Source organism: Ovis canadensis, chromosome 14, assembly GCF_042477335.2.
Source record: "Ovis canadensis isolate MfBH-ARS-UI-01 breed Bighorn chromosome 14, ARS-UI_OviCan_v2, whole genome shotgun sequence".
NCBI classification, from domain to species: domain Eukaryota; kingdom Metazoa; phylum Chordata; class Mammalia; order Artiodactyla; family Bovidae; genus Ovis; species Ovis canadensis.
Window position 1 is genome coordinate 67454505 of NC_091258.1, and position 24537 is coordinate 67479041.

General features: G+C 52.8%; 1 protein-coding gene across 2 annotated transcripts in view; it reads right to left on the reverse strand.

Annotated features, from left to right (window-relative positions):
* Positions 1-12541: 12541 nt before the first annotated feature.
* Positions 12542-24537, reverse strand: part of SLC8A2 (solute carrier family 8 member A2) — a 29814-nt gene continuing 17818 nt past the window's right edge. The window contains exons 4-10 of one of the 2 annotated variants that reach the window (XM_069551084.1): positions 23593-23696; positions 23416-23433; positions 21857-21981; positions 21448-21547; positions 19344-19346; positions 16798-17076; positions 14003-14379 (exon numbers count right to left, since the gene is read on the reverse strand). In XM_069551084.1, the coding sequence (XP_069407185.1) occupies positions 14003-14379; positions 16798-17076; positions 19344-19346; positions 21448-21547; positions 21857-21981; positions 23416-23433; positions 23593-23696 (1006 nt within the window). Of the gene's footprint in view, positions 14380-16797; positions 17077-19343; positions 19347-21447; positions 21548-21856; positions 21982-23415; positions 23434-23592; positions 23697-24537 lie in introns of both variants that reach the window. The other variant, XM_069551083.1, reaches the window with a different exon arrangement.

Sequence of the window (24537 nt, forward strand, 5' to 3'; positions counted from 1 at the left end):
TTACAGCACGCCGGCTCAGTGGCTTAGGTGCTCCGCAACACGTGGAGTCTTCCTGGACCAGGGACTGAACTGCGCTGGGAGGCAGATTCTTTGCCACTAGGCCACCGGGGAAGTCCTTACATGTGTTTTTCCTTAATTTTTTTTTTCATTTTATTTCTGGCTGTGCTGCATCTTCACTGCTGCATGCAGGCTTTCTCTAGTTGCGGGGAGCAGGGCTGAGTCTCCAGTTGGGGGGCATGGGCTTCTGACTGCAGTGACTTCTCTGGTTGCGGAGTACGGGCTCTAGAGCACAGGCCCATGAGCTGTGGTGCATGGACTTAGCCGCTCCTTGCCATGTGGGATCTTCCCGGACTAGGGATCGAACCAGCGTCCCCTGCATTGCAAGGCGGATTCTTAACCCCTGGACCACTAGGGAAGCCCTTCAGGAGGGTCTTTATCCTCTGGTGACCTCAGATTCTCAAGGGGATGTGTAAGTGGGCATCAGGAGGCCTGTGAACTCCCTCAAGTCTTCCTGGCAAAGTATGGACCTGGTGCCTACATGATTTTACAGGGAGATGGCCCATAGTTTTCATCTTATGACCAAAAAGGATGTTTGACCCCAACAGCTAGAAACCATCACCCCAGAGGAAGAACTCTAAAAAAGAAATGAGGCAGAGATCCAGAGAGAAGGGGACAGAAGTTGGAGGAGACGAAGACCCAGGGAAAGGAGGGGCAGAGGTGGGCAGACGGAGTCTGAGAGAGAGAAGGGGGCTGAGAGGGCTGGCTGGAGACCATACCCCCACCCCTGCTGGGCTCTCTAAGGATATTTTTATGACCCTCATAAACAGCTCCATCTCTGCCACACCCTGCTGCTCCCTCCTCCTCCTGTCGTGTGGAAATTATAGGAAACCACCCAGGCCCCGGGGAAGAGGGTGAGACCGCTGGAGTTACAGCAAGAAGGACTGAGGTCAGGACAGCAGCAGCACTTCCCAGAGCGGGAAGGCGAGGGTGATGGCCCGGCCCCCCAGCCTCCCAGGAAGGCCCCTCTCATCCACCCAGGGCTCAGCTTCATATCCACACGACCCACCCCCTTGCCTCTGTCTCAGACAGGAGGACTGTCCCTGTCTTTCTCTGTGTCCCTGACTCTTGTCCTCTGACACCACCCCCCCCCCCCCCCCCCCGCCTCGGCACACCATCAGCCTTCCTCCCTGGCCATCTCCAAGGATCTGGGGTCCACACCCACCTCATATCAGCTCTTTCTTTTCTAAACCTCAATTTCCCTGTCAGCTGAATGAGACAGGGGCCTGAGAGAGTGAGTGATGGCTAAATGGTTAAACTGGAAGGTGCCGGGACACCCAGACTCCAGCCGCCTTGACTGAGTCTGGGGTCCTCATCCCAATGGATGCTCCCCTTGAAACTCTCCCAGGCCTTGTTCCTCGGTGACACTGGCCCTTTAAGGAAGGCAGAGGGGTAGAGAAGAGCCTTTAATCACTGCCACACGCACCCCGCCCCCCAGATAGGGGTTTTGGAGCAGAAAATTAATTTAAATCACTTTTTAATTAAAGATGCAAAGCTCTTCTGGGTGCGCCCCCTTTCCCCGCCCTCTACAGCCCTCAGTCGAGGCTTAGGGTGGGGGAGTCTGGGATCTAGGCCCCCAGCTTTGCTTTGGATCTGGAGGGGCGTGCTGAGGTCCCCAGGCCCAAGCTGGTCCTGAAGACAAGAAGGATGGCCCATCTGATTGTGATGGGGGTCGGGGGTGGGGGGAGTGGATGGAAGGAAGGAAGCAGTTGTGTCTTAACTGGGTGGGGGTCTGGGTGAGGCCAATTTGAGGGGCTGAGTGGCTCGAGGAGAGGTGAAAACAGAGCAGCGGAAAGAGAGAAAGAAGGAAAGGGGGTCAGCCCGAGTCCCAGAGCGACGCGGAGAGAGGAGAGAGGAGGGGGAGAGACCAGGAGAGAGAGGAAGGGAGGGACGCACAGAGAGACAGAGACCAGAGTTATTCCTCTCGTAGCTCTGAGCTCAGCCCCCAAACAAGGAGGAGGGGCTTGGACTCTGGAGCATAAATCTTTTTAATTAAAGAGAAGAGCAGGGGAAAATAGGAATGTCTGAGAGAGAAACTGATGGGAAAGGCCAGAGGCTGGAGGGGGGACAAGGGGGGAGGCGGGCTCTCTCACTCCCTCTGCCCTAGTCTGTCTCACCCGGACACACACACACACACACACACACACACACCAGCCCAACTCTCTGCAGAGCTGTCTCCCTTCAATGGTTCTTGGCTGGACCCTTGGACCCTTAGTCCCAGGCAGGGGAGGGTGCCAGTGTCTGCTGGCTGTCTGCATCCGTGAGGTGCTGTGTGGGCCCCGGTGTGCAGGTATCTGGAAGCCTCTTACCTGCTCTCATGCCTTTCTCTCTGGATGTGTGTTTGGGCTTCCCTCGTGGCCCAAATGGTAAAAGAATCTGCCTGCAATAAGGGAGACCTGGGTTCAATCCCTGGGTGGGGAAGAACCCTTGGAGGAGGGCATGGCAACCCGCTCTAGTATTCTTGCCTGAAGAATCCCCATGGACACAGGAGGCTGGTGGGCTACAGTCCACGGGGCCGCAAAGAGTCAGACACGACTAAGTGACTAACACACTCTCTGGATGTGTGTGTCTGGATGTGTTTCTTCATCTGTATGTGTGTGCGTGTGAGTGCATCTCAGCAGAGGCGCAGACTCCCACGTGAACACCAGCCTTAGGAGGGATCTCAACCCCTAACCTCATCCCAGGCCTTAGACCCCCGCTGTTGATCTGGGGGGCGGGACCTCCCAGGTCTCCCCAGCCCCAATTCCTCCAGCGTGGCATCCAAGCTGTCAGTGGGTGGTGGGAAGGAACCGTGCCAGGAGCCGCTCAGCACTCCCGCATCTTCTCTCTTGAGCCTGCCCGCTCCCTGCCTCAGTTTCCCCCTTTTGTCATCAGCTGTGTCCCCCTTTGTTCCCTCCCCCACTCCTGGTCTCTCTCCGAGGGTCTGTATCTCAGAGGTAGGGGAAGACAGGGTCCTGAGTCAGGGGCCCCCTGTGGCTGTGTCTGTCTTGGGTGTCTGTCTTTCCAGCCACCTGCCTCATATGTCTCTTGCTCTACTTTTCTGCCTCTGTCTCTCTTTCTCTGGACAATCTCTCCGTGTCTCCATCTCTCTCTCCTGCTCCCAATCTCTCCTTGTCTCTTTCTCTCCCGCCGCCGTCCCCACTCCGTCGTCTCTGGGGACCCGTGTCTCTGGCCTCTGTCTCTGCACCTCTCTGCGCCCCCACCCCTGCCCCCGAGTTTCTGCCTTCCTGCACCTCGCTGCCCAGGCCTCTCGTAGACTCCTCGCCAGTTCCTCCCCCTGTGCCTGGCCCGGCTCCAGGAGAAGGAAACATTTATCTTGATGGGCGCCCCCCGCCCCAGCCCACACCCGCCCCTCCTGCCCGCCGCCAGGCCATCCATCACCAGAGCTGGTGACTCAGGCGGCTCATTTGTCACCCGCTGCCTGCCGCCCCACCAAGCAATCATACCATTAGCCATGGCTCGGCAGAGGCCACGGGGCGGACTGGGCCTGACCCGGACGGGGGAGGGGCACAGGCCGCGACTCCCCCCGCCCCAGCCCCCTTCCCATCTCTCTGGCCTTTTTCTCCGAATCTACCTCCTGTCTCCTTTCTGAGTCTCCCGCTTCACTCCTTTATCCTCGTCCCCCTCCTCTTCCCTTCCTCTTTCACTGTGTGCTTGGCTGTGTGTCTGTCTGTCCGTCTGTCCATCTGTCTCTGCATCTTTTTCTCTGTGTGCGTGTCTCTATCTCCATTTCTCTCACACATTCTTTCACTTTCCATATCTTTTTCTGTCCCCCCTCCCCCACCCACAGCCCCGTCTCTGTCTCTGGGGGTCTCTGTCTCTGGGGACCTCTTTCTCTCCATCTCTTTCTCTCTCCCTGTCTCCACCTCTATGCCCCAACCCTGGGTCCCTGGGGACTGTTTGTCTCTGTCTGTCTCTGCCCCTGGGTCTCTCTGTAACTCTGCCTCCGTTTCTCTCTAACTTCCTCTGTCTGTATCTCTCCGTTTCTCCCTTTTCCCGCCTTGCCCTGCTCAGGTCCGGTCTCTCCGTCTCTCATCTCTGGTTTTCTCCTGTGCATCTCCAAGTGGTGGCCTCTCTTTGGCTTTGTGTGCTGGGTAAGAGGCCGGAGGATTACATTCAACCTGGGGCCGTCTCTGCCGGACTCTCTCAGCCTCTCCCATCGTCCTCAGCGCTGTGTGTTAGGGCTCTGGTTACCCTCTCCTCCTCCTCGTTCTCTGTCTCCTCGTCTTTCTCTGCTACCCTCCCCACACCCGATGATGTTTTGTTCTGAGCCCTCTCCCTTCCCTGCTCCCTCCCCCCTGCCTCTTGTGTGTTCCCCTTCCCCTCCACCCTGCGGTCCCTCCTCTCCTGACCCCAGCTGCCCCCTTTCAACCATCATCCTTGACATTTCCTTCCCTCCACCTTAGGGAGAGAAAATTGCAGGGAGAGGGCAAGGGGGGAGGAGCTAGTTGGCAGGCGCCCTGGAAGCCCCTGGAGGCCTTCTCCCCGGCCCCCCCACCCCGGCCCCCTAGTCTTGAGTTGTCTGGAAGTCCTCCTGAGAGTCTGACTTCAGTCCTCAGGGGGATGGGAGGACACAGAGGAGATGCTGGGAGCAAGCCCATCCCTGTTGCTGGGATTGCAGAAGCCGAGTGCTGAGAAGGGAGCTGGGGTGTGGGGCCAGGGGAGGGAGGAGACCTGGGCACAATTGTGCCCCCCTCATTCCTTGGTGCCTAAGGAACTTCCATGGTGGCTCAGATGGTAAAATATCTGCCTGCAGCACGGGAGACACGGGTTCGATCTCTGGGTTGGGAAGATCCCCTGGAGAAGGGAATGGCAACCCACTCCAGTTTTCCTGCCTGGAGACTCCCATGGATAGAGGAACCTGGCCGGCGACAGTCCATAGGATCACAGAGTCGGACACAACTGAGCAACTAACATGCATTTTCCTGGGGGAAGAGGGAAGCCCCATTCACACCCCTCTGACCCAACAGCAGCCCCCAACGCTGGCACCTGTGACTCCCCACTGAATGAAGCAGCCCTCCCTTTCATCAGCCGGGAGTTAATAAAGACCCCAACTTCTTTACTCCAGGTTGGGCTCCCAAAGAGGGTTCTAGAATCCCCAGTGGATCTCACTGCCCATAGGAAGTAGGTGACCCGTTCATCAACACACCCTTTAATGCCTTCCTTCCCTGTCTCTCCTCCAGTATTTCCTGGGATCACCTTACAAACAAGCCTGGGACAGCGGCCAGCCAGGGACATGGTGGATGAGCAGAAAGGGGGTAAAAGGAGAAGGGAATCCCCACCCTTGGCTATGATGGTTAATTGTATATGCTCATTCGACTAAGCTATCCTGCCCAGAGTTGGGAGATTACCCTCCATAATGTGGGTGGGCCTCACCCAATCCGTTGAATGCCTTAAAGAAAAACAGACTGAGGTTCCCCAAGCAAAGGGGAATTCTGCTTCCAGACCGTCTTCAGATTTGAGCTGCAACCTCAGTGCTTCCCCGAGTTCCACTGATTTTGGACTTTTCAGCCTTTACAATCACATTAGCCAATGATTTAAAATAAATCTTTTATTACCTATTTACCCATGCATCCTGTCGGTTCAGTTTCTCATGCTACCACGTGGATGGACCTCGAAAACGTTACTCATGCTGAGTGAAAGAAGTCAGTCGCAAAAGACCACCTATTGGACTTCCCTGGTGGTTCAGTGGCTGAGAGTCCGCCTGCTAATGCAGGGGACGCAGGTTCGATCCCCGGTGCGGGAAGAACCCACGAGCCGTGGAGCAAGTAAGCCCAGGTGCCACAACTACTGAAGCCTGTGTCCTGCGACAGGAGAAGTCACCGCCGTGAGAAGACTGTGCACCCCAGCTAGAGCGTAGCCGCCGCTTGCAGCAACGAAGACCCAGCACAGGCAAAGATGCATACACGAAGAAAATTCAAACATTGAAACAAAACCCCACATATCGCAGGATGCCATTTACATGAAATATCCAGAATAGGCAAATCCATAGAGACAGGAGGAAGATTAGTGGCTGCCTGGGCAGGGGTGGAGGGGCGAATCGGGAGTGGCTGGGTATGGGGGTTTGCTCGAGGGTGGGGTGTGATGAGAAAGATCTGGAACTAGACAGTGATGGCGGCTCCACAACGTGCCCTTCAAAACGGCTAGAACAGTACATTTTATGTGAAGTGTTCTTGTCATTTAGTCACTGAGTCGTGTTCCAGCTGTTTGTAAACCCATGGATGAGAGCCCACCAGGCTCCTCTGTCTGTGGGATTCTCCAGGCAAGAATACTGGAGTGGGTTGCCATTTCCTCCTCCAGAGGATCTTCCCAACCCAGGTCTCCTGCATTGCTGGCAGATTCTTTACCACCTGAGCTACCAGGGAAGCCTCAATTATAAGCGCGTGATGTGTATTTCCTCATAATTTTTATAAAAAGAGCTCAAGATATAGAGATCTATAGAAGCTCACAGACAAGTGGCAGTGGTGAATTAACTCCAGACACGGCGTAACTGCTGCTGTAACAAACCAGCCCAACGTCAATGGCTTATAACAGCACAGCTGTATTCTCTCACAGTTCCAGAAGCTGAAAGTCCAAAATCAGTCCCCATGGGCCAAAATCAAGCAGGGCTACAACCCCTCTGGAGGTTCCAGGGGACAATCAGTTCCTTGCCTCTTCCAGCTTCTGGGGGCTGCAGCATTCCCTCGCTTGTGGCCACATTGCTTCAATCTTCAAGGCCAGCATCTTCAAATTTCTGCCCCATCTCCACACAGCCTCCTCCTCTGTGCGTGGCACTGTCTCCTGTCTGTCTCCCCCTTCTGAGGATCCACGCTGATCCAGGCTGATCCCGGATCATCTTCCCATCTCAAGATCCTTAACGAATCACACCTGAAAAATCCTGTTTTGTCACATGAGTGAACACATTTCACAGTCTCCAGAAATCAGGACGTGGATATCTTCTTGCAGTGGGGGGGGGGGGGGGTGTCTATCATTCAGCCTACCACGGATGGTCTCCAATAACTCCTCCCCTTCTTCCAAGCACTCTCTCCACCCACTGAGAGGTGGTGTCTATTACCCCGCCCCTTGAATCCTGTGACTTGCTTTGACCCAGGGGATATGGCAGACATGGGCTTACAGCTTTCAAAGCAGCTCTCTTGGAATCCAGATACGATGCCCTAAAGAGTTCACTTAGCCAAGGCGGCTCCAGGGAGAGCTGAAGTGGCCCAGCCCACGGACAGTACCCACTGCCAGCCACAGATGAAGGCACCTTGCACGTTTGAACCCCAGCCAAGCTCCAAGATGAATGCAGCCACACGGTGACCTCAGCCACCACCAGCAGCAACACACAGAATTGTGAGGATCATTGTTTTAAGCCACCAAGTTTCAGAATGGTTTGCTGCTCAGTCATAGATAACTGTTACACACAGAGAGACACAGACACGGGGGAGGTGGGGGGCGGGGGGAGACTGACACTTGGAAAGAGAGAGAGAAAGAGGGAAGGCATGAAGACACAATCGAGAAAGCAAAGCAGAGATACACAGAGGGGAAATTAAGGAAATGGAGGAGACAGCATCAAAGAGAGACAGAGACCTCTGGAAAGAAACAGACAGCATGGTGGGGAGGGAGACAGCAGTGCACAGACAAGATACAAAAGAAAGGGAAACAGAAATTGTCAAGAAAGACACCGGCTCCGGTCAACAGCCCCAGCTCAGCTTTCAGCTGACAGTCAGCATCAACTGTCAGCCACACGAGGAAGTTATCTTAGGAGTTAGTGGGTTGCCTTCATAACTGTAGTCTCATCTGACAGCTGATCACAATTGTGAGAGAACCCAAGTCCACCCAGAGAGGCTAAGTGAACTGGGGCCAACCACAAGACCACAAGAGATAACAACTTGTCATTTTTAAGTCGCTAAGTTTGGGGTGGTTGTTAGGTAACAACACGTACCCAGGATGAGATGCTTGGACTGTCACAGAAAGGTGGGTGAGGAAATTGAGGGATTAAGGGGAGGTTTTAGGCTGAAGATTTATTTGGATGAAATAGATTAAGGACTCAGGGAACTGTTAAGACAGATGAAGCAGAGGAAATGCGCATTTCAGAGTCTGGGAACGTTAGAGGATCAGGACTGGATCCAGATGAAGACCTTAATCTCGGAACAGGTGATGCACAGACTTAGACAACAAGCTGATGGGTGCCAGAGTGGGGGAAGGATCGGGGAAAGGATAGTTAGAGAGTTTGGGATGGGCATGTACACATGGCTATATTTACAATACATAACCAACAAGGACCTACTGTATAGCATGTGGAACTCAGCTCAGTGTTGTGTGGCAGCCTGGATGGGAGGGGAGTTTGGGGGAGAATGGATACATGTATATGTATGGCTGAGTTCCTTCGCTGTTCACCTGAAACTATCACAGCATTGTTAATCGGCCATACCCCAATACAAAATGAGAAGGTTTAAAGAGCGGGCGATACAAAGAATCTGGGGCTCTTTGGCATTGATTTCAGTGGTGATTTCATACCTAGAATCTGATTGCTTTTCAGAGCATCAACTCTATGAGTTTCTGCAAAGCTTTCTGCAGAAGAGACTGTCCATTGCTCCTCAACATCCAATCTCTCATCTTTCTTTCAAAATCCTCTATGACTTTTAGCAAGATGACTCAGAACTAAAACGATATTTTCCCTAGCTCCTCTTCCAGCTCAGTGAAGCCAGATGGTTCAGCCCTGGACACTAAGATGTCGAAGGAAGCAATACGTGGAACTCCTGGGTCAAAGCCTTGCAGAGGATGGTGGATCCGGGACCTCTCCTCCCCTCTCCCTCCTTCCGGCGGCACGATGACGTCACGGAGGTGCGCCATCTTGGACCACATAGCTGAGGGTCATAGACCAGCTCTGTCAGAGTGACTAGTAGAGCAGCTGCTTTGCTGCTTCCCTGGCAGCTCAGACAGGAAAGACTCCGCCTGCAGTGCAGGAGACCTGGGTTCGATCCCTGGGTCAGGAAGATCCCCTGAAAAAGGGAATGGCAACCCACTCCAGTATTCTTGCCTGGGAAATCCCATGGACAGAACAGCTCCAGTCCCTGGGGTTGCAAAGAGTTGGACAGGACTGACCAACTAACACGTTCACTTTCCTGAAATAGAGCTGCAGACCCAGCTGTAACTGTTATACAAGAGAGAAGTAAATTCTAATTTTACTTAAACCACTACTATTTTGGATCCCTGCTAGTCACATCTAAACTCATACCTAATTGCTATTAATAAAAATATGAATAAGGGAGCTCTTACAGGGCTCCCCTGGTGGCTCAAAGGGTAAAGAATCTGCCTGCAAATGCGGGAGACCTAGGTTTGATCCCTGGGTTGGAAAGATCCCCTGGAGAAGGAAATGGGAACCCATTCCAGTATTCTTGCCTGGAGGATTCCATGGACAGAGGAACATGGCGGGCTACAGTCCATGGGGTCGCAGAGTTGGACACGACTGAGCGACTAACATTTTACACTTAAGAGGGCTTACATAGAGCACCTCTCCAGATTCCAGAAACCAGCCCGGCAGGATAGGAGTGGGAACATCTTATCTTCTAGCCCCAGACTGCCCACCATCCCTTGTCTGTTTCCCTATACTGTGCACAGCCTTGTTAATATCTCCTTTTTAACCCTTGCCTAAGTCACCCAGTTCGGTGACATGGGCGTCCTGCGGTGTCTTACTACAGAGTCCTTGCCCTCTTGTGGCACCCTGGCAAGTCCCTCTGGCACCCTGTTGGGCATCTGTCCCCTCCACCACACTGTCAGCCTGGGAAGAACAGGGCCCAGCGACATTTTGGTCCCTGCAGTGTCCCATGTACGGTGCCAGACACAGGCAGGCACCCAATGGACAAGAGGATGAAAGAATCCCAGGGTCTGCAGGGAGAGGAAGGCATACTCCCCCTGTCTATTTCTTGTCCCCTGGGCTTGATGATTGAACAACTGGGACTCAGGTGACAAAGCAGGTCATGGAAGTCTTGCATTTCTCTGTCCTTTTGAGGCTAGTTGTTCCTGGATGGGGTGTATGTGTGTAAATGAGCAAATAAACTGGAAAGTATAACTATTCCCACCTCCTAAGCTCTTGCTTTGTTGTTCACTCACCAAGTCGTATCCGAGTCTCTGGGACCCCATGAACTGCAGCACACCAGGCTTCCCTGTCCTTTACTATCTCCCAGAGTTTGCTCAGACTGAATGTCCATTGAGTCAGTGATGCCATCCAACCATCTCATCTTCTGTAGCCCCCTTACCTTCTTGCCTAAGCTCTTACTGTTGTTAGGTATTAGTCTAAATATATATATATGTATATTTAATACAATAATCATACAATTAAATACAATACAATAATCCTGTGAAACAGGGCCTTCTTATTATTAGTTCTTATTATTATTAGGCACTGTTAGTTCCTATTATTATTGAAAGTGAAACTGTTAAAGTCGCTCAGTCATCTCCAACTCTGTGACCCCATGGACTGTAGCCCACCAGGCTCCTCTGTCCATGGGATTTCCCAGGCGAGAATACCAGAGTGGGTAGCCATTCCCTTCTTCAGGAGATCGTCCTGACCCAGGGACTGAATCCAAGTCTGCCCCATTGCGTGCAGATTCTTTACCATCTGAGCCACCAGGGAAGCCCCATCTTATTATTCTATTATGCCCATTTTCCAGATGAAGGAACTGAGACAGTGAAGCATTATGCTCTGTCATTTCCTATGACAAAGAATTCAAACCGCTCCCAAGCTGCCCCTGGGAACCCCTTGTATCCAGGCGAGGAACATGGCATTGCTGGTGGGGTGAACTGGCATCTGTAATGCTCTTTTGTGTCCACATCCCAAGCCCCGGAAACGCCCCTGTTTGAAACAGAGACCTCACTCCTTTTCCTTTCCCTGCCTCTGTCCCCGCTGTCCTGGTTCACGTCTGGTAGAATTAGAGGTGTCCTGCTCCCGCTCTGCACCCTGGACGTCATCTCTGCCCTTCCTCGCTGTGGGACTGTGGGCAAGTTGCTTCCTCTCTCTCAGCCTCAGTTGCCTCAGTAGAAGGAATTGACTCAGGACTGGTGGCAGACCACGTAAGGCTGAGCCCAGCACAGTGCCAGCATCATGGCCCTCCTTAGTGCCCGCCACTGTTGGCACTGTTCTCACCAGCTTCAGACCCCTTGCCTTCAGTGCCCTCTTGCCCCACTCCTCTTCCCACCTTGCAGGAAAAGCCCTCTCAGGCCCATAACTCCCTCTAGAAACTCTCTCTCAAGATTCTCCCAGCTCTGATCTACATGCTCGGAGTCAGCTTCCCCACCTTCTACCCACTCCTCACTCTACTTCAGTCTGACTTCTGCTCCCACATTCTCCCCTCAACTGCTTACATCAAGATCTAAACCCAAGGGGAGCCTCTAAGCTCTCATCTTCCTCCACTTCTTCACAGCCTTGGGTCCTGCTGACCATGCCCTCATTCTAGAAACTTCTCTTGGCATCACCCAAGCGCTTCCCTGGCCACGGCCCCACGCCACCCAGGAACTTGGCTTCCCATCAACTTCTCTGGCTTCTTCTCCTCGACAGGTCTCCCACCTTCCACGTGGCCCTTAGATGTGAGGGGTCCTCAAGGCCACTGCTTTCTTCTGCTACCCAGACCCCAGGGCAGCCCCACCCCCTCTGGGGGCTTGGTGACACCTCCTTGCCAACAAATCCTGAATCTCTCTCAAGTGCAGCTCCCTGGGCTGAGCTCAAGGTGTCCCCACCGATGTCTCTTCACCCTCTAGATGTCTCACAGGCATCTCACGTTCGGCATGAACTCACCTGAATCCTCTAAGCCTGTCCTTTGTACTCATCCCCACTTGGCTCTCCAAGCCCTCACTCTCCCGGCTGGAAATTCTTCACACTGTCCAGTCCCTCCCTCCCAGATCCACTCCCCACGTGTCGACACTCCATTCTTGCCTGGAGGATTCAACCACTTGCAAGACAACCAGTCATTAACTCACAAGGCTGGACACTTTTAAACAGGCCGTGCCCTTTATCAGGACACACACACACACACACACACACACACACACAAATTCTCTGAGAAAGTTACCTGATTTCTTTAGGAAACCCATCAACCCCAGCTCTCTTCCTCAGGCAACGCAGGATCCTCTTTTGTGTTCCCAGGATACCCGATGACATAGAAGTTTGTGGCGGAGGGAATGGGGGCATGGCTATGGAAAGTTTCTGGGTGGCGTGGGGCCGTGGCCAGGGAAGCGCTTGAGTGATGGGTGGGGGCGTGGCCAGGGAAGCTCTTGGGTGACGGATGGGGGCGTGGCTAGTGAAGCTCCCGGGTAATATGTGGGGGCGTGGAGAAGGGAAGCTCTGGGCGGACCTTCAGAGTGGCTGGTGCAAGCGGGCGTGTCCTGCAGAGGATGCTGGGAACATGGAAAAACCCAGGTTACTTCGTGTATTTTCCAGTTGCCCAAATCTTAAAGACTTCATTAGCTCTCTCGTCGTGAATTCCAACCTCCCACAGGGAGGCCGTTTTTCCAGGCAAAATTTCAGTTTTATGGCAACTTTTACAGAAATCACAGAGACAGCGACTAGTGCTGATGAGCTGCGTGTAGAGAAGGGAGTAGGCAACAGGTCTGGAATGTTGGGGGTGATGCACAACAGGAGGATAGGACGCTAAAAACCGGTGGGAAGCAGGGTGTTATGGGGGTTGCAGGGTCATCCTCAGGGTCCCAAGAAGTAGACAGCACTCCTCACACCCCAAGTATGTCCTTTGGGCAGGAAGCATCAACCGTAAGAATATGTACATGGCCAGCCAACAGATAGGTGGCCTCCAAAGTTAAAAACGCCCGCCCAGACCCCCCGACCACCCCCACCCTCCCACCCACCCCTGCTCCCCATCAGGCAGAGATGTGGCAGCATTTGCTGGCTTGTAGCATTGGTCCTCTGGGACCCTCGGTCTCCTCTTCGAGGGTCCTGCCCGAATTGGCTGGCACTGAGGGCAAATTGAGCCTTCTAGATTGTCGGGGGAGATTGGCTATACTCCCGTGGATCCCCGGCCTCCTCCCCAAAGCCGCTTCTCACGGCTGGGGGTGTCTGCTGCCCTCTCAAAAGAAAAGTCTGTCATCGCCCCCTTTCCCCAAGTCATGCACCCTCCCGCATCCCCCCTCCCCCAAACACACTATATACACACACAGGCCCCCTCCCCTCCAAGGCATGGCTGGGCTCTTAGAGGTAGTGGAGGCAAGTGGGGGCTCTGGAATGTGAGAAGTGACAGGTCCAAAGTGCGCCTCCTCCAGCTCTGAAACCCCAAACGTCTCCCCTTCCCTCCCTTCTCCAAGCCTCGAGAATTAGAGAATTAGCGTCCTCCCAAGGGCCTGAGTGGAGAAATCGGAGGTGGGGGAGGAGGGAGGTGTGTCCCCTCCCCCATGCACGCACCCACCTGTCCCCCTACCCCCAGGCCGACGAAGCTCCCTGAGGGTTGGGGGAAGGCCTGAGATCAGTGACATCCTAGGATGGATAGGCCTCCGTCAAGGGCCCCTCAGGGAGGGCTAAGTTCTGAGGTCCTGGGGCACAGGTTCCTGGAAGGAGGTGGGGGTGTTCCTCTTGAGGCCCGGGGACTTATGGGATAGAGCAAGGCTGGCAGTCTCAAGGGAGAGATGGAGAGGGTCACAGATGGGGTAGGGTTCTCAGGGGAGGGGCCTCCAGGAACATAGCCAGTAACTAACAGGGATGGGCAGGAGCTGCAGGTAACTGGAGGAGCTGTTCTTTGCAGGAGGACCTGGGGAGGCTCCGCAGGGGAAGAGTGAAGGCTGTTAGTGGGGACGGAGGAGGGGGTGCGGGCGGTGGCGGGCAGGGGGCGGCGATCGCGTCCCTGGGGGACGGGGGGCCGAGTCCCCGGAGAGGAGGTTGCGTCTCCGGAGGACCAGGGAGATGCAGCCCAGCACGGAAGCAGCGGTCTCGAGGCTGGAGGCCGAGTCCCTGCGGAGGCCCCTAGAAGCCCCGGATGTGGCAGTAAGCCTCGAGGCTGGCGAAGAGGATGTAGAGGAACCAGAGGCCCAGGAAGAGCGCGGTGGTGGCGAGCTTGGGGCCCCGCGGGCCGCCCAGCTCGCCGCCGATGTGCGGCCGGCGGCGGTAGAGCAGCACGGCGATGCCCACGAAGGCGAAGACGGTGAAGAGCGTGACGGAGAAGGCCAGCGTGCCAGTGCGCACCTCGAAGGGGCGGCCCTGCACCGCCCAGTACACTGCGGCCACCGACCAGGCCACGCCCAGGCCCAGGAACACGTTCACTGCGTTGGAGCCCGTCACGTTGCCGATGGACGCGTCGGCGCACTGGTCCTGCAGCGCCGCCACCTTGCTGGCGAACGTGTCTGCGGGGCGAGGACACCGAGGGTCAGAGGGGGCTCAGCGGGGAACACCCTCCCCCCATCGCAAGCACTGGTCAGTCACCTGGTTCCCAGATAGGCCCACCAGCACCCTGCTGACCCCGAGGATCCAGCGTGATCAGAGCTCCAGCAGAGCGCCCCATGGATTCAGTGTGTATGAATCCTTGCCCCCAAAGCCACCAATGGGATGTCCCATAGAACTAACGCGGTGGGAAACGGTAGAAACCAGACGATTTCCCCTTCTGGAGGTCTGGGCCCTTGATCCCACCCAGGAGGCAAAGCGAAAGTGTTAGTCACTCAGTCGTGTGGGACTGCCTCTTTGCAACCTCCATGGACTGTAGCCCGCCAGGCTCCTCTTGCCCGTGGGATTCTCCAGGTAAGAAAACTGGAGTAGATTGCCATTTCCTTCTCCAGGGGATCTTCTCCACCCAGGGATTGAACGTGGGTCTCCCGCACTGAGGGCAGATTGTTTACCATCTGAGCCACCAGGAAAAGCCAGTCAGTTGCTAGACCTGTGCCTGCTGGCCACAGGCCCGGCTGCCTGCTTTGTTATGGCAGGTGTCTACATCTGATGGAATACACTACCTGCTCTCTGGAACTCATCACCTGTCTCTAGGGGACCCACTGCCTGCTTTCTAAGGGACTGGTCTGCATGCAATGTCTGGATCCACTACCCACTGTCTGGAACTCAGCGCTTCTATGGGACCTGCTGTGTGATTTCTGTCAAGTCCTCACCTTAGTCTATGAAACCCTCTCCCATCACCTGTCTCTTCAATGGCCAGCCACATTCTTTGTATGGAATCTATCGTCTGGTTTTTACCATTTCCCACCACCTCTATGGGACATCTCACTATTTGCCTTGGGGCGAGGATTCCGTTGACACATTGAATCAGTGGGGTCCCCTGCCTACTTTCTATTATTCCCGGCCACAGTCTCCATTTCTATGGGCTCTGCTGCTTGCTCTATATGGGGCTTGCTGCCTGCTTTCTGTGGGATTTGCTGCCTGCTTTCTGTGGGATTTGTTGCCTGCCTTCTGTAGAACTCAGTCTACTTCGAGTGGGACACACTTCTATATTGTTATGGAAACCACTCTATTCTATGGGGCCCGCTGCCTACCTTCTCTGGGACTCGCTGCCTGCTTTCTATGGGAATCACTACCTGTTTCCCATGAACCTCCTCCTGCCTGTTTCCACAGGCCCGGTCACCCCATTGCCCCCTGCCTGGACAAATGTCAGGCCCCACCCGGCACCTCTTGCCCATCAGTGCCCTGCTTGGCTTCTGTCGAGCCTACAGCTTCGCTGCTCTGGCCTCCATCCATTTCTAGGTATCTTGCTAAGTTCGTAGGTCTCTAGAGTGGAGGGCAGGCCTCAGAACTGTTCACCTTGGTGGCTTTCTGCAGGCCCCATCACCTGCTTTCTGGGCCTACAGCGCCACCACCTGGCTGGTGAATGCCTTTGATGAGGAGGAAAAGAAAAGTGTCAGGCTCGGAGCTTAGTCTTCTCTCTCCTGTAAGAATTTCTGTCTGTGCCGCCTGGTTTCTCAGGGACCCTGCCTCAGACTTGGGGAAAAGAAGAGATTCCTGGCCATGGTGATTCAGTAGAATATATGCTGCCATCTCTGAGTCTTCTTTCTATGGCATTTCCTCCCATATCTGGTTTCTGCTCTGCCCCTTATCTTAGTTGAAGCTTTGATGGCTTTAACTGGTGGGGTTAAAGCCTGGTGGCCTGGTTCAGATCATGCCCAGGAACAGAGGTCCATGGACTCTCCCATCTGGTTCCTTGGCAGGGGGAGGGGAGGTGAATATTAATATCTTGTTTCTGTGGAACTCACTGCATGGTTTCTACGAAGTCCCCACCTTCTTGCTATGCCCCTCCCCTTCCAACACCGTCTCTTCAGTGTCCTGCCACTTTCTTCTGATAAAATCCATCATCTGGTTTCTACCATTTCCTATCACCTTACTTCTATGGGACAATCTACCTGGTTGCTTTCAGGGAGAATTCACGTCACATGGCTCAGGGGTTAAAAAAAAAAAAAAAATCCACCTGCCAGTGCATGAGATGTGGATTCAATGGGCCAGGATGATCCCTTGGAGAAGGTAATGGCAACCCACTCCAGTATTCTTGCCTGGGAAATCCCATAGACAGAGGAGCCTGGTGGGCTACAGTCCATGGGGTCACAAAAAGTGAGACTCAACTTAGTGCCTAAATAACAACAACAAACTGAATCCATGGGCTCCCCCTGCCTAGATTCCATTATACCCAGCTTCCTATTTCTAAGGGACCCACCAGACTCGGTTCTGTGTGATTCTACCACCTTATTTCTGCAGGGCCTTTCTCCGAGACTCCTCCACCTGCCTAGCTTCTCTGAGACCCTCCCCCAACAAGTGGTCTCCCAAGAGGTTACCGGGGATGGAGGTGCCCAGGGCCACGAAGACAACAGCGTTGACAGAGTCCTTGAGGCCAACGGTGCAGCCGAAGTGGGAAGCGAGGTCCCCGATGAGGGCGGTGAGCAGCCCGATGACCAGGATGCAGACACCGAAGCAGGCCCAGCCATGGCAGTACTCGGTGGGGGGCACGCAGGCAAACAGAACCTTCCAGAACACCGTCAGGAAGTGCATGACGTAGTCAAAGCACGATGGCAGCCGCTCCTCCCGGGACCCGTCCTCCTCCTCCTCCTCGTCCCCTGTGGGCACACAACCCAGCTGGGGCACACGCCCGTGCCTCCTTCCTCCCCTACAGAGCCCCCCTTCTGTTCGACTTCCAGACAGTCTCACTCCCAGACGAATTACTTTCCCAGAATCCCTTTCAGCTAGGAGACTGTCTGGGCCCAGGTAAAAATATTCACTTTCCCAGAATCATCTGAAGCTAGAGGAGGCCGCGTGTCCAGCTAAAAATATCCAGTTTCCCAGGATCCCTTCTGCTAGGGGTGGCCAGATCCCTAGCTAAAGATATGGCTTTTTCCAGAAGCTTTTATGGTCACTGGCAGTCATGTCTGCACCTGGAAGTGTTCACTTCCTCTGATTCATCGCAGCTGATGGTAGCCACATGCTCAGCTAACGGTGTCCACTTTCCCAGAATTCTCTGCACCTAGAGAGAACCCCGTACCCAGCTAACATTAGTCACTGCCCCAGAATCCCTTGAGGCTATCAACAGTGCTGTCCTTGGATATAAATATTCACGTTCCCAGAATTCCATGCAGCCAGCAGCAGTCATGTCCTCAGCTAAACACTTGCTTCCCAGAATCCCTTGCAGCAGGGGCCATGTGACCTAGTCTGGCCAAGAGACATAAACAGAGGGTTTTGGAAAGCTCTAGCTTTCCCGATAGGGGTACTGTTATCATGGGTGTGTTTTCTGAGTTTTGTAAAGGATGCCTCATCCTTAGAGTTGTCTGTGTCACCTATGGTGACCAAATTTAACCCACTTTTGACCTGCAGTGATTTGTGTAATGGGAAAGTGCAAATGAAATGTTTTCCTACCCTCACCCGAAACAGATAAGCAGAAAGCAATGAATGAGAAGCAATGAACACGCTTGAGTGTGCCAAGAATTACATCTGGAGGGGTACTGATAAGAAACACTGCAACCCCTGACCAGCAGCTCAGAGCAAGGGAATAAAAGACCAGCCACCAAATGATGAAGCCACTTGCCATGGTCTCACCCACTGGCTCCTTGGACTGTCAAGGAGCAGAGGACAGCTGGTGGCCATGAAGACAGAGAGAGCCTGGTGCATTTGCCTCATACATCCCTTTCCTACTTTTCCAGCTCACATACCCACTTGGCTTAAAATAAGTAAAATGGAATTGGGAATTAAAACTGCAAACGCAAATGCAACAGGCACTCTGCTCCTTTCTGCTTCCTTGCTTTTTCTTTTTTTTTCTTTCCCTGCCTGGAATATGGACTTGTGACCTGGAGGTACAGCAGCCATCTTGTGATCATGAGGGCAACAGCTGAGAATGGGAAAGAGAAATAAAGAAGGAGCCTGGGCCTTTAATGAACATTGCTAGGCTGCTGCTAACTTTTTATTGCCTCCTACAGATTTTTTTTTTTTGTTCCATGTAAGAGATAAACTAGTGTGCTTAAGCCACTTATGGTCAGCTTTTCTGTTGTCTGTCACTGAATGAATCCCTAACTGACCACATGGCTCAGGCTGGAGCAGGAAGGACACACTTTTAGGAAGGAGGGGGCTGCTATCACTGCATCTCTTGGGGCTTCCCTCTTCCCTGTTCCAAATCCTGCCTTAGCTCTCCATTGCTCTCAGACCCAGGCCCACAGTCCCACACCTCCAGGACCCACAGGCTCTGGCCTCTGCTTACTTCTCCAGCACCTCTCATCTAGAGGGAGCTTTATGAGTATGCTGTGGTTCTGGATCTGACGTTTTCGTATCAAATGCTGGATCTGCTGTGTGATCTTGAATCAGTGTCTTAACCTCCCTGAGCCTCCAGATAGCTATTTGAGAAATGGAAGCAATAATTGGACCTGCCTCGAGAAGGCTGTGATGATTGCATGAGTCAGGCCCTGTGATGTGGTCTCCCTGGGACCTGGCACACCTCCACTGCGATTGCTATTGTTCTGGCCATTGCTGTTGAAGGCCTTTTCCAGTGCCTGGAGGGATTCAGAGATGCTCAAAACCAAGTCCAGCCTGCAAAGAACATTCCACCGAGAATGGGAGGTAAAGGAAATACAAAAGCTCCTCTACGCAAGGTGGGACACGATTCATCCCCTAAGGAAGCGAGAACCAGAATGCTTTGTGTTCACATGGGGAACCAAAAGCCATTTGCAGAACAAAGCACAGAAGGCTCAATCCCCAACCCGGATACTCTGGGGACACTCATTAAATGACTTCCCACAGGAAATGGACTTCAAAGCTGCCTGGCACTCAACACATCTTCACCATTATCATCATCATAGTGATTATTGTTACTGTCATTATTATCACTATTTCCTCTAATCACCTGCTTTCTATAGACCTGTGGCCTCCATGACCACCATCTCATGTCCACAGTTTCAGTTTTATGAACCTTCTTAGGTTCACTACGTCCCTACAGACATTGTTCTGGCTTCCCACTGTTCTTGAAGCTCAAACTGTTTGCCACATCCTCTGAAACCTTGCCTGACCCACCTCCTGCCAGTTTTTTATTTACTTATTTATTTGATCGTGCTGCATATGGGATCTTAGTTCCCCAACCAGGGATGGAACCCGTGCCCCCTGCATTGGGAGCCTGGAGTCTTAACCACTGGACCGCCAGGGAAGTCTCTCCTGCCAGTTTTGACAGCCTCAGCTCATAACCCCTCCCACCCTCTCCCACTTCCTTCTATAGGCCCTCTCTCTCCAGAAGCTTCCCTCATTTAAAACATTCCATGGCTCCCCACTGCATCTAAAATGACACCCCAGCCCCCTCCTGTGGCCTCTAAGGCCTTTGGGGTCTGGACCCTGCTACCTCCAACCTCATCCCAGTTCTCTTCTTCATGCCTGAAACCAATCACCGTCCCCAAATGTGCCATAATCTCCAACATTTCCATACACATCACTTCCCTCCACCTGGCACTCTCTTCCTGGCCAACTCCTATTCCTATCTGAAAACTCAGATCAGACGCCTCCTCCTCCAGGAAGCCCTCCTTGACCTTCAAGCTGGGTCAGACACCTGGTCTGGGCTCCCCCAACCCAGGCCTGCGCACTCTGGCTCATCATTCTCTTGTGACAGGTCGGTGTCCCCCACTGGACAGTGAGCTCTGTGAGAACAGGGCCCAAGCTGTCATGAGCATTTCTTTGTCTCCAGCAATGTCCCTACATCAGACTGGGGTCAGAGAATCCCTTCACAGGTGGTGCTAGTAAAAAGCCTGCCTGCAGATGCAGGAGACCTAAGAGACATGGGTTCAGTCCCTGAGTTGGGCAGATCCCCTGGAGAAGGAAATGGCAACCCACTCCAGTATTCTTGCCTGGAAAACCCCATGGACAGAGGAGCCTGGCAGGCTACAGTCCATGGGGTTTCAAAGAGCCGGACACGACTTAGCAACTGAACAGCAATGACAAAAACAAGTGTACTATTTAGGTACTCAAAGCTGATTGATTCTAATGCAAATAAATGTACAATAGAATAAACGCATGGATGATACATATATATGAAAGAAATAGATGTTGAAAGAAGAATGTGGCTCCAGAGGGGATGCCCCTTCCCTTCTATTAGGCTTCCAGTCTGGTGTCTCTGGGCCCACTACCTGGTACTTTTCCATCCCTGATACCTGGCTTCTTCTGATCCCATCAACCAGTTTCTTTCTAACCACAGTTCCTTGTGTGTGTTTATTTTCCACCAGGGTTGGCCTCCCTGAAGAAAACCTGATGCTTGCAAGGGACAGAAGTACTGAGTTCCACCCTGGCCCTTTCTCGATTCCCTGTGGGACTTCAGGCCAGTCCCTCCTATGTCTCTGGGCCTCAGTTTCCCCAGTCTCTATCAGAAAGGGTCTCCAAGATAGCCTGTGAATCCATGTCATCATACATCTGGCCACAGGGGGGCAGTGTGGGCCTTCTGAGGCCTAAGGGGTGAGACCCACTGGGGTGGGAGAGTTGGGTGCCCTGGTGACTGTCTCCATGGTAACAGAGGAGCTCAGGCCCAGTAGGGGAGGCCGCATCATTTAACCTGTTTCCACCTTCCAATTGCCTGAATGCCAGGAGAAAGCCCAGGCTGGGACCCCTCCTTCCCACAGAGCTCCACCTCTGATCCTGTGTCCACCAACTTTCTGCCTCTCTCTGGCCTTCTGCCTCCTCATTCTCTACATCTTTCATGTATCTGAAAGATGTCTCTGCATCTCTGTCCTTCCTCGGGATTCTGTGTACTTTTCTGTGTGTCTGTCTGTCCTATTTGGCTGTCTGTCCTATTTGCATTCGTTCCCTGCCTTCTCCTTTGTCTCTCTGTGTCTTGGTCTTTCTCTTTGCATTTCCCTGTGTCTCTCTTGTCTTCTCTCTGATCTTTTCTCCTTGTCCCTCTTCCCTTCTCCTTTTTATGTCTCTCTCTGTCTCTTCATCCCTCTCTTCTTCCTCTCTCCTCCCTCCCCACTTACCTGCGCTCACCGTAATTGCCTCTAAAAACTGCTCTCTCCACGAATGAGTCCCAATCACCAAAGCCAAGTTCGTTTTCTTGATGAGTTTATCCACCGTATTCTGGGGATGAGAGGGTAGGGAGAGACCATGGTCCATGACCACCTTAGGGCAGCTCCATGAGGGGTCCTGGGGATGGAGGCTCACACCCCATGCTCAGGGGTCCCCAACTTTCCATAGCTGGGTTCTACTAGCAAGAAGGGACAAGGGAGGCGTGTGCTGTCCATGGTGCTAACAGAGGGACTTGGAGGGTGCCCTCAGACCTTGGGTGCCCCTCCCTGTGACCCTCATAGTTGATGCCCTCTTGGACTAATGATCCCCAAATAAATGATCCAGGCAAGACTCCAGAAAAGTGGGCCCCCGGAAAATCACCTTAAAATCATATGACTCCTCAATGATGACTTCCAGTCGACAGTTTTCCCCGAGAACCGGCTTGCCCATTTCTGCTATCCTCCGAGCCTCTTCCTCCTCAGCCGTCAGTTTCCTGTCCCCGTCCCCTGCAGCGTGAGGGGCGGGAGTTAGACTCCAGGGCACCTGCGATGCCTTCACTACCTCTTCCCGTCCATAAAGAAAACACCGCTCTTCTCTGGGATGCCTCTTTGGTAAGGCTTCCTCAGCCTGTCCCTACCTCCCATCTGACCACCACTTTCCCCAACCAGAGGCCCAGCTCCCACACGCTGGTCCATGAAGTTCGGTTGGTGGACTCTGAGGTTCATATAGTAGAGGGGCTGTGTGACCATGGGCAGTGCCTTAGTCTCACTGTGCCTCAGTGTTCATATCTACAAAATGGGTACAATAACTACCGATCTCATAAGGTGGTTATGAGAGTTAAAGAAGTTAATTCATGTGAAGGGCTTAGAACAATGCCTGGCACACAATAATTAAAAAATGTTAGTTTATTATGATCACTGCCATCACCATTACCACCCTGTGGAAGAGGTTTTATATAATTATATATAGTAAAAAATACATTATCTATCTATATAAATTTATATTGATATATAAAATAGATTTATATTGATTATATAGATTAAATAGCACACACACACACACACATATATATATATATGTATGTATATATATATATTATACTGACCCTTTGCTCCAAGCCCAGCACTGACCCAATCCTAGGTCTCAAAAGAAAGCCACCCACCAACCAAGAACATTCTCAAAACTATGCTTGAGTGAGAAGTGACTTTGATTGTGTTAAGCTATTGGGATTTGTGGGCTTACTTCTTACAGCAGCTTGTATTACTTACCCTAACTAATACAATCTTCAGCCTATCCCTAATCTTAACCCCCAACCTCAATTCTGATCTCAACTCCAAAACTACTCGGTCACTATCTCCAAGCCCCTGACCCTAGTCCCAACTCTCACCCCAAATTTCTGACCTTGGCCTCAGATCTACCCTCAAATCCTTCAAACTCACCTCAAATTCCATACTTAGCTTTGACCTCAGTCTGGCCCCAGTTCTAATCAGATCCCATCACAAACTCAGAAGCCAATATCCGTTTTAATTTTAGCTTTGCTGCTGCTGCTAAGTCGCTTCAGTCTTGTCCGACTTTGTGCGACCCCATAGACGGCAGCCCACCAGGCTCCCTCGTCCCTGGGATTTGACCCGGTCCTAATACTGATCCAAGACCCCAACCCCAACCCGGTTCTATTCGACCCCAAACCTGATTCCCTCTGATGCCACCACAAACCCACATCAGATTCTATGATGGACTTTCTTCCCCATCTTAACTACAAACAAAACATGATCTTGACCTTTAAGCCTCTGTCACCCCAATTTCACACTGGTCCCACCAAATTGATTGCACCTGCAATCTGCCTCAAACCTGATCTGGAGGGGAGCTTGAGGCCTGACCCACCCCCAAGACCCTCCCTCCAGTGACCCCCCCTCCCAAAGCCCAGAAGTAACTCCACTCACCTTGGTTGAGTAGCAGAGCTGGGGAGAGACAGAGACAGGGAGAAAGTGAGATCTTCTCTGGGAAGCTCAGATCCATGAACTTGAAGGGGCCACAACTGAATCTCCAAAACTGAATCTCCAAAGGTCCCCCAACCCTGGACCCCTTACCTTTCCCACAGCCCACCCATCACCCCTCACCTGAAATCCCTCGTTTAAGCCACTGTGGCTGGCCCAGCTCGATGAAGAAATTATCCTTTTTCTCATATTCCTCGTCATCAACTATCTTCACCTGAAGAGTTTTCCTGAAGGAAGAGGCAGAATCCCCAGCATAAGGCCCCCTCCCCATGACTCACCAATAACTCTCCCATTAGCCAATTGGTTTCTCGGGCACTCGCTCCATCTCAGGCTCTGTAATCTCATTTCATCCTCACAGCCACCCTGGGGGGAAGGTTCTCTGCTTATCCCTATTTGACAGAGACAAGCTCAGAAACATCTGAAGAAGCTGCTATTATTGTCCAGTTGCTCAGTTGAGTCCGACTCTGCGACCCACGGACTGCAGCATGCCAGCTTCCCTGTCCTTCACCATCTCCCAGAGTTTGCTCAAACTCATGTCCATCGAGTCAATGTCGCCCCCTTCTCTTGTCCTCAATCTTTCCAGCAAAAGGGTCTTTTCCAAAGAGTCGTATCTTTGCCGAGTTTGTATTGGATATTGACCTGAGGACCTCCCTCGTGGTCCAGTGGTTGAGATTCTGCACTTCGAATGCAGGGGCAGGGGTTCAATCCCTAGTTGGGAACTAAGATCCCACACGTGGTGTGGTGTGGCCAAAACAAAAAGAACAAATTAAAAAACTCAAAATAAGTATCAACCTGAGGGATCCTGATAAAACCAAAGTTAGACTGGGTGCTTCCTCTGCTCAAAACATTCACACAGACTTCCCTGGTGGTCCAGTGGTTAAGAGTCTGCCCGCCAATGCAGGGAACATGGGCTCGGCCCCTGACCTGGGAGGATTCCACATGCCACGGGGAACTGAGCCTTTGTGCAACAACGATGACCCAGCACCACCAAAAAAACAAACAAACAAAAAACCCCAACAACAAGAAAACCCCCCTAAAAGAAAACAACATTCACATGGTTCCCGTCTC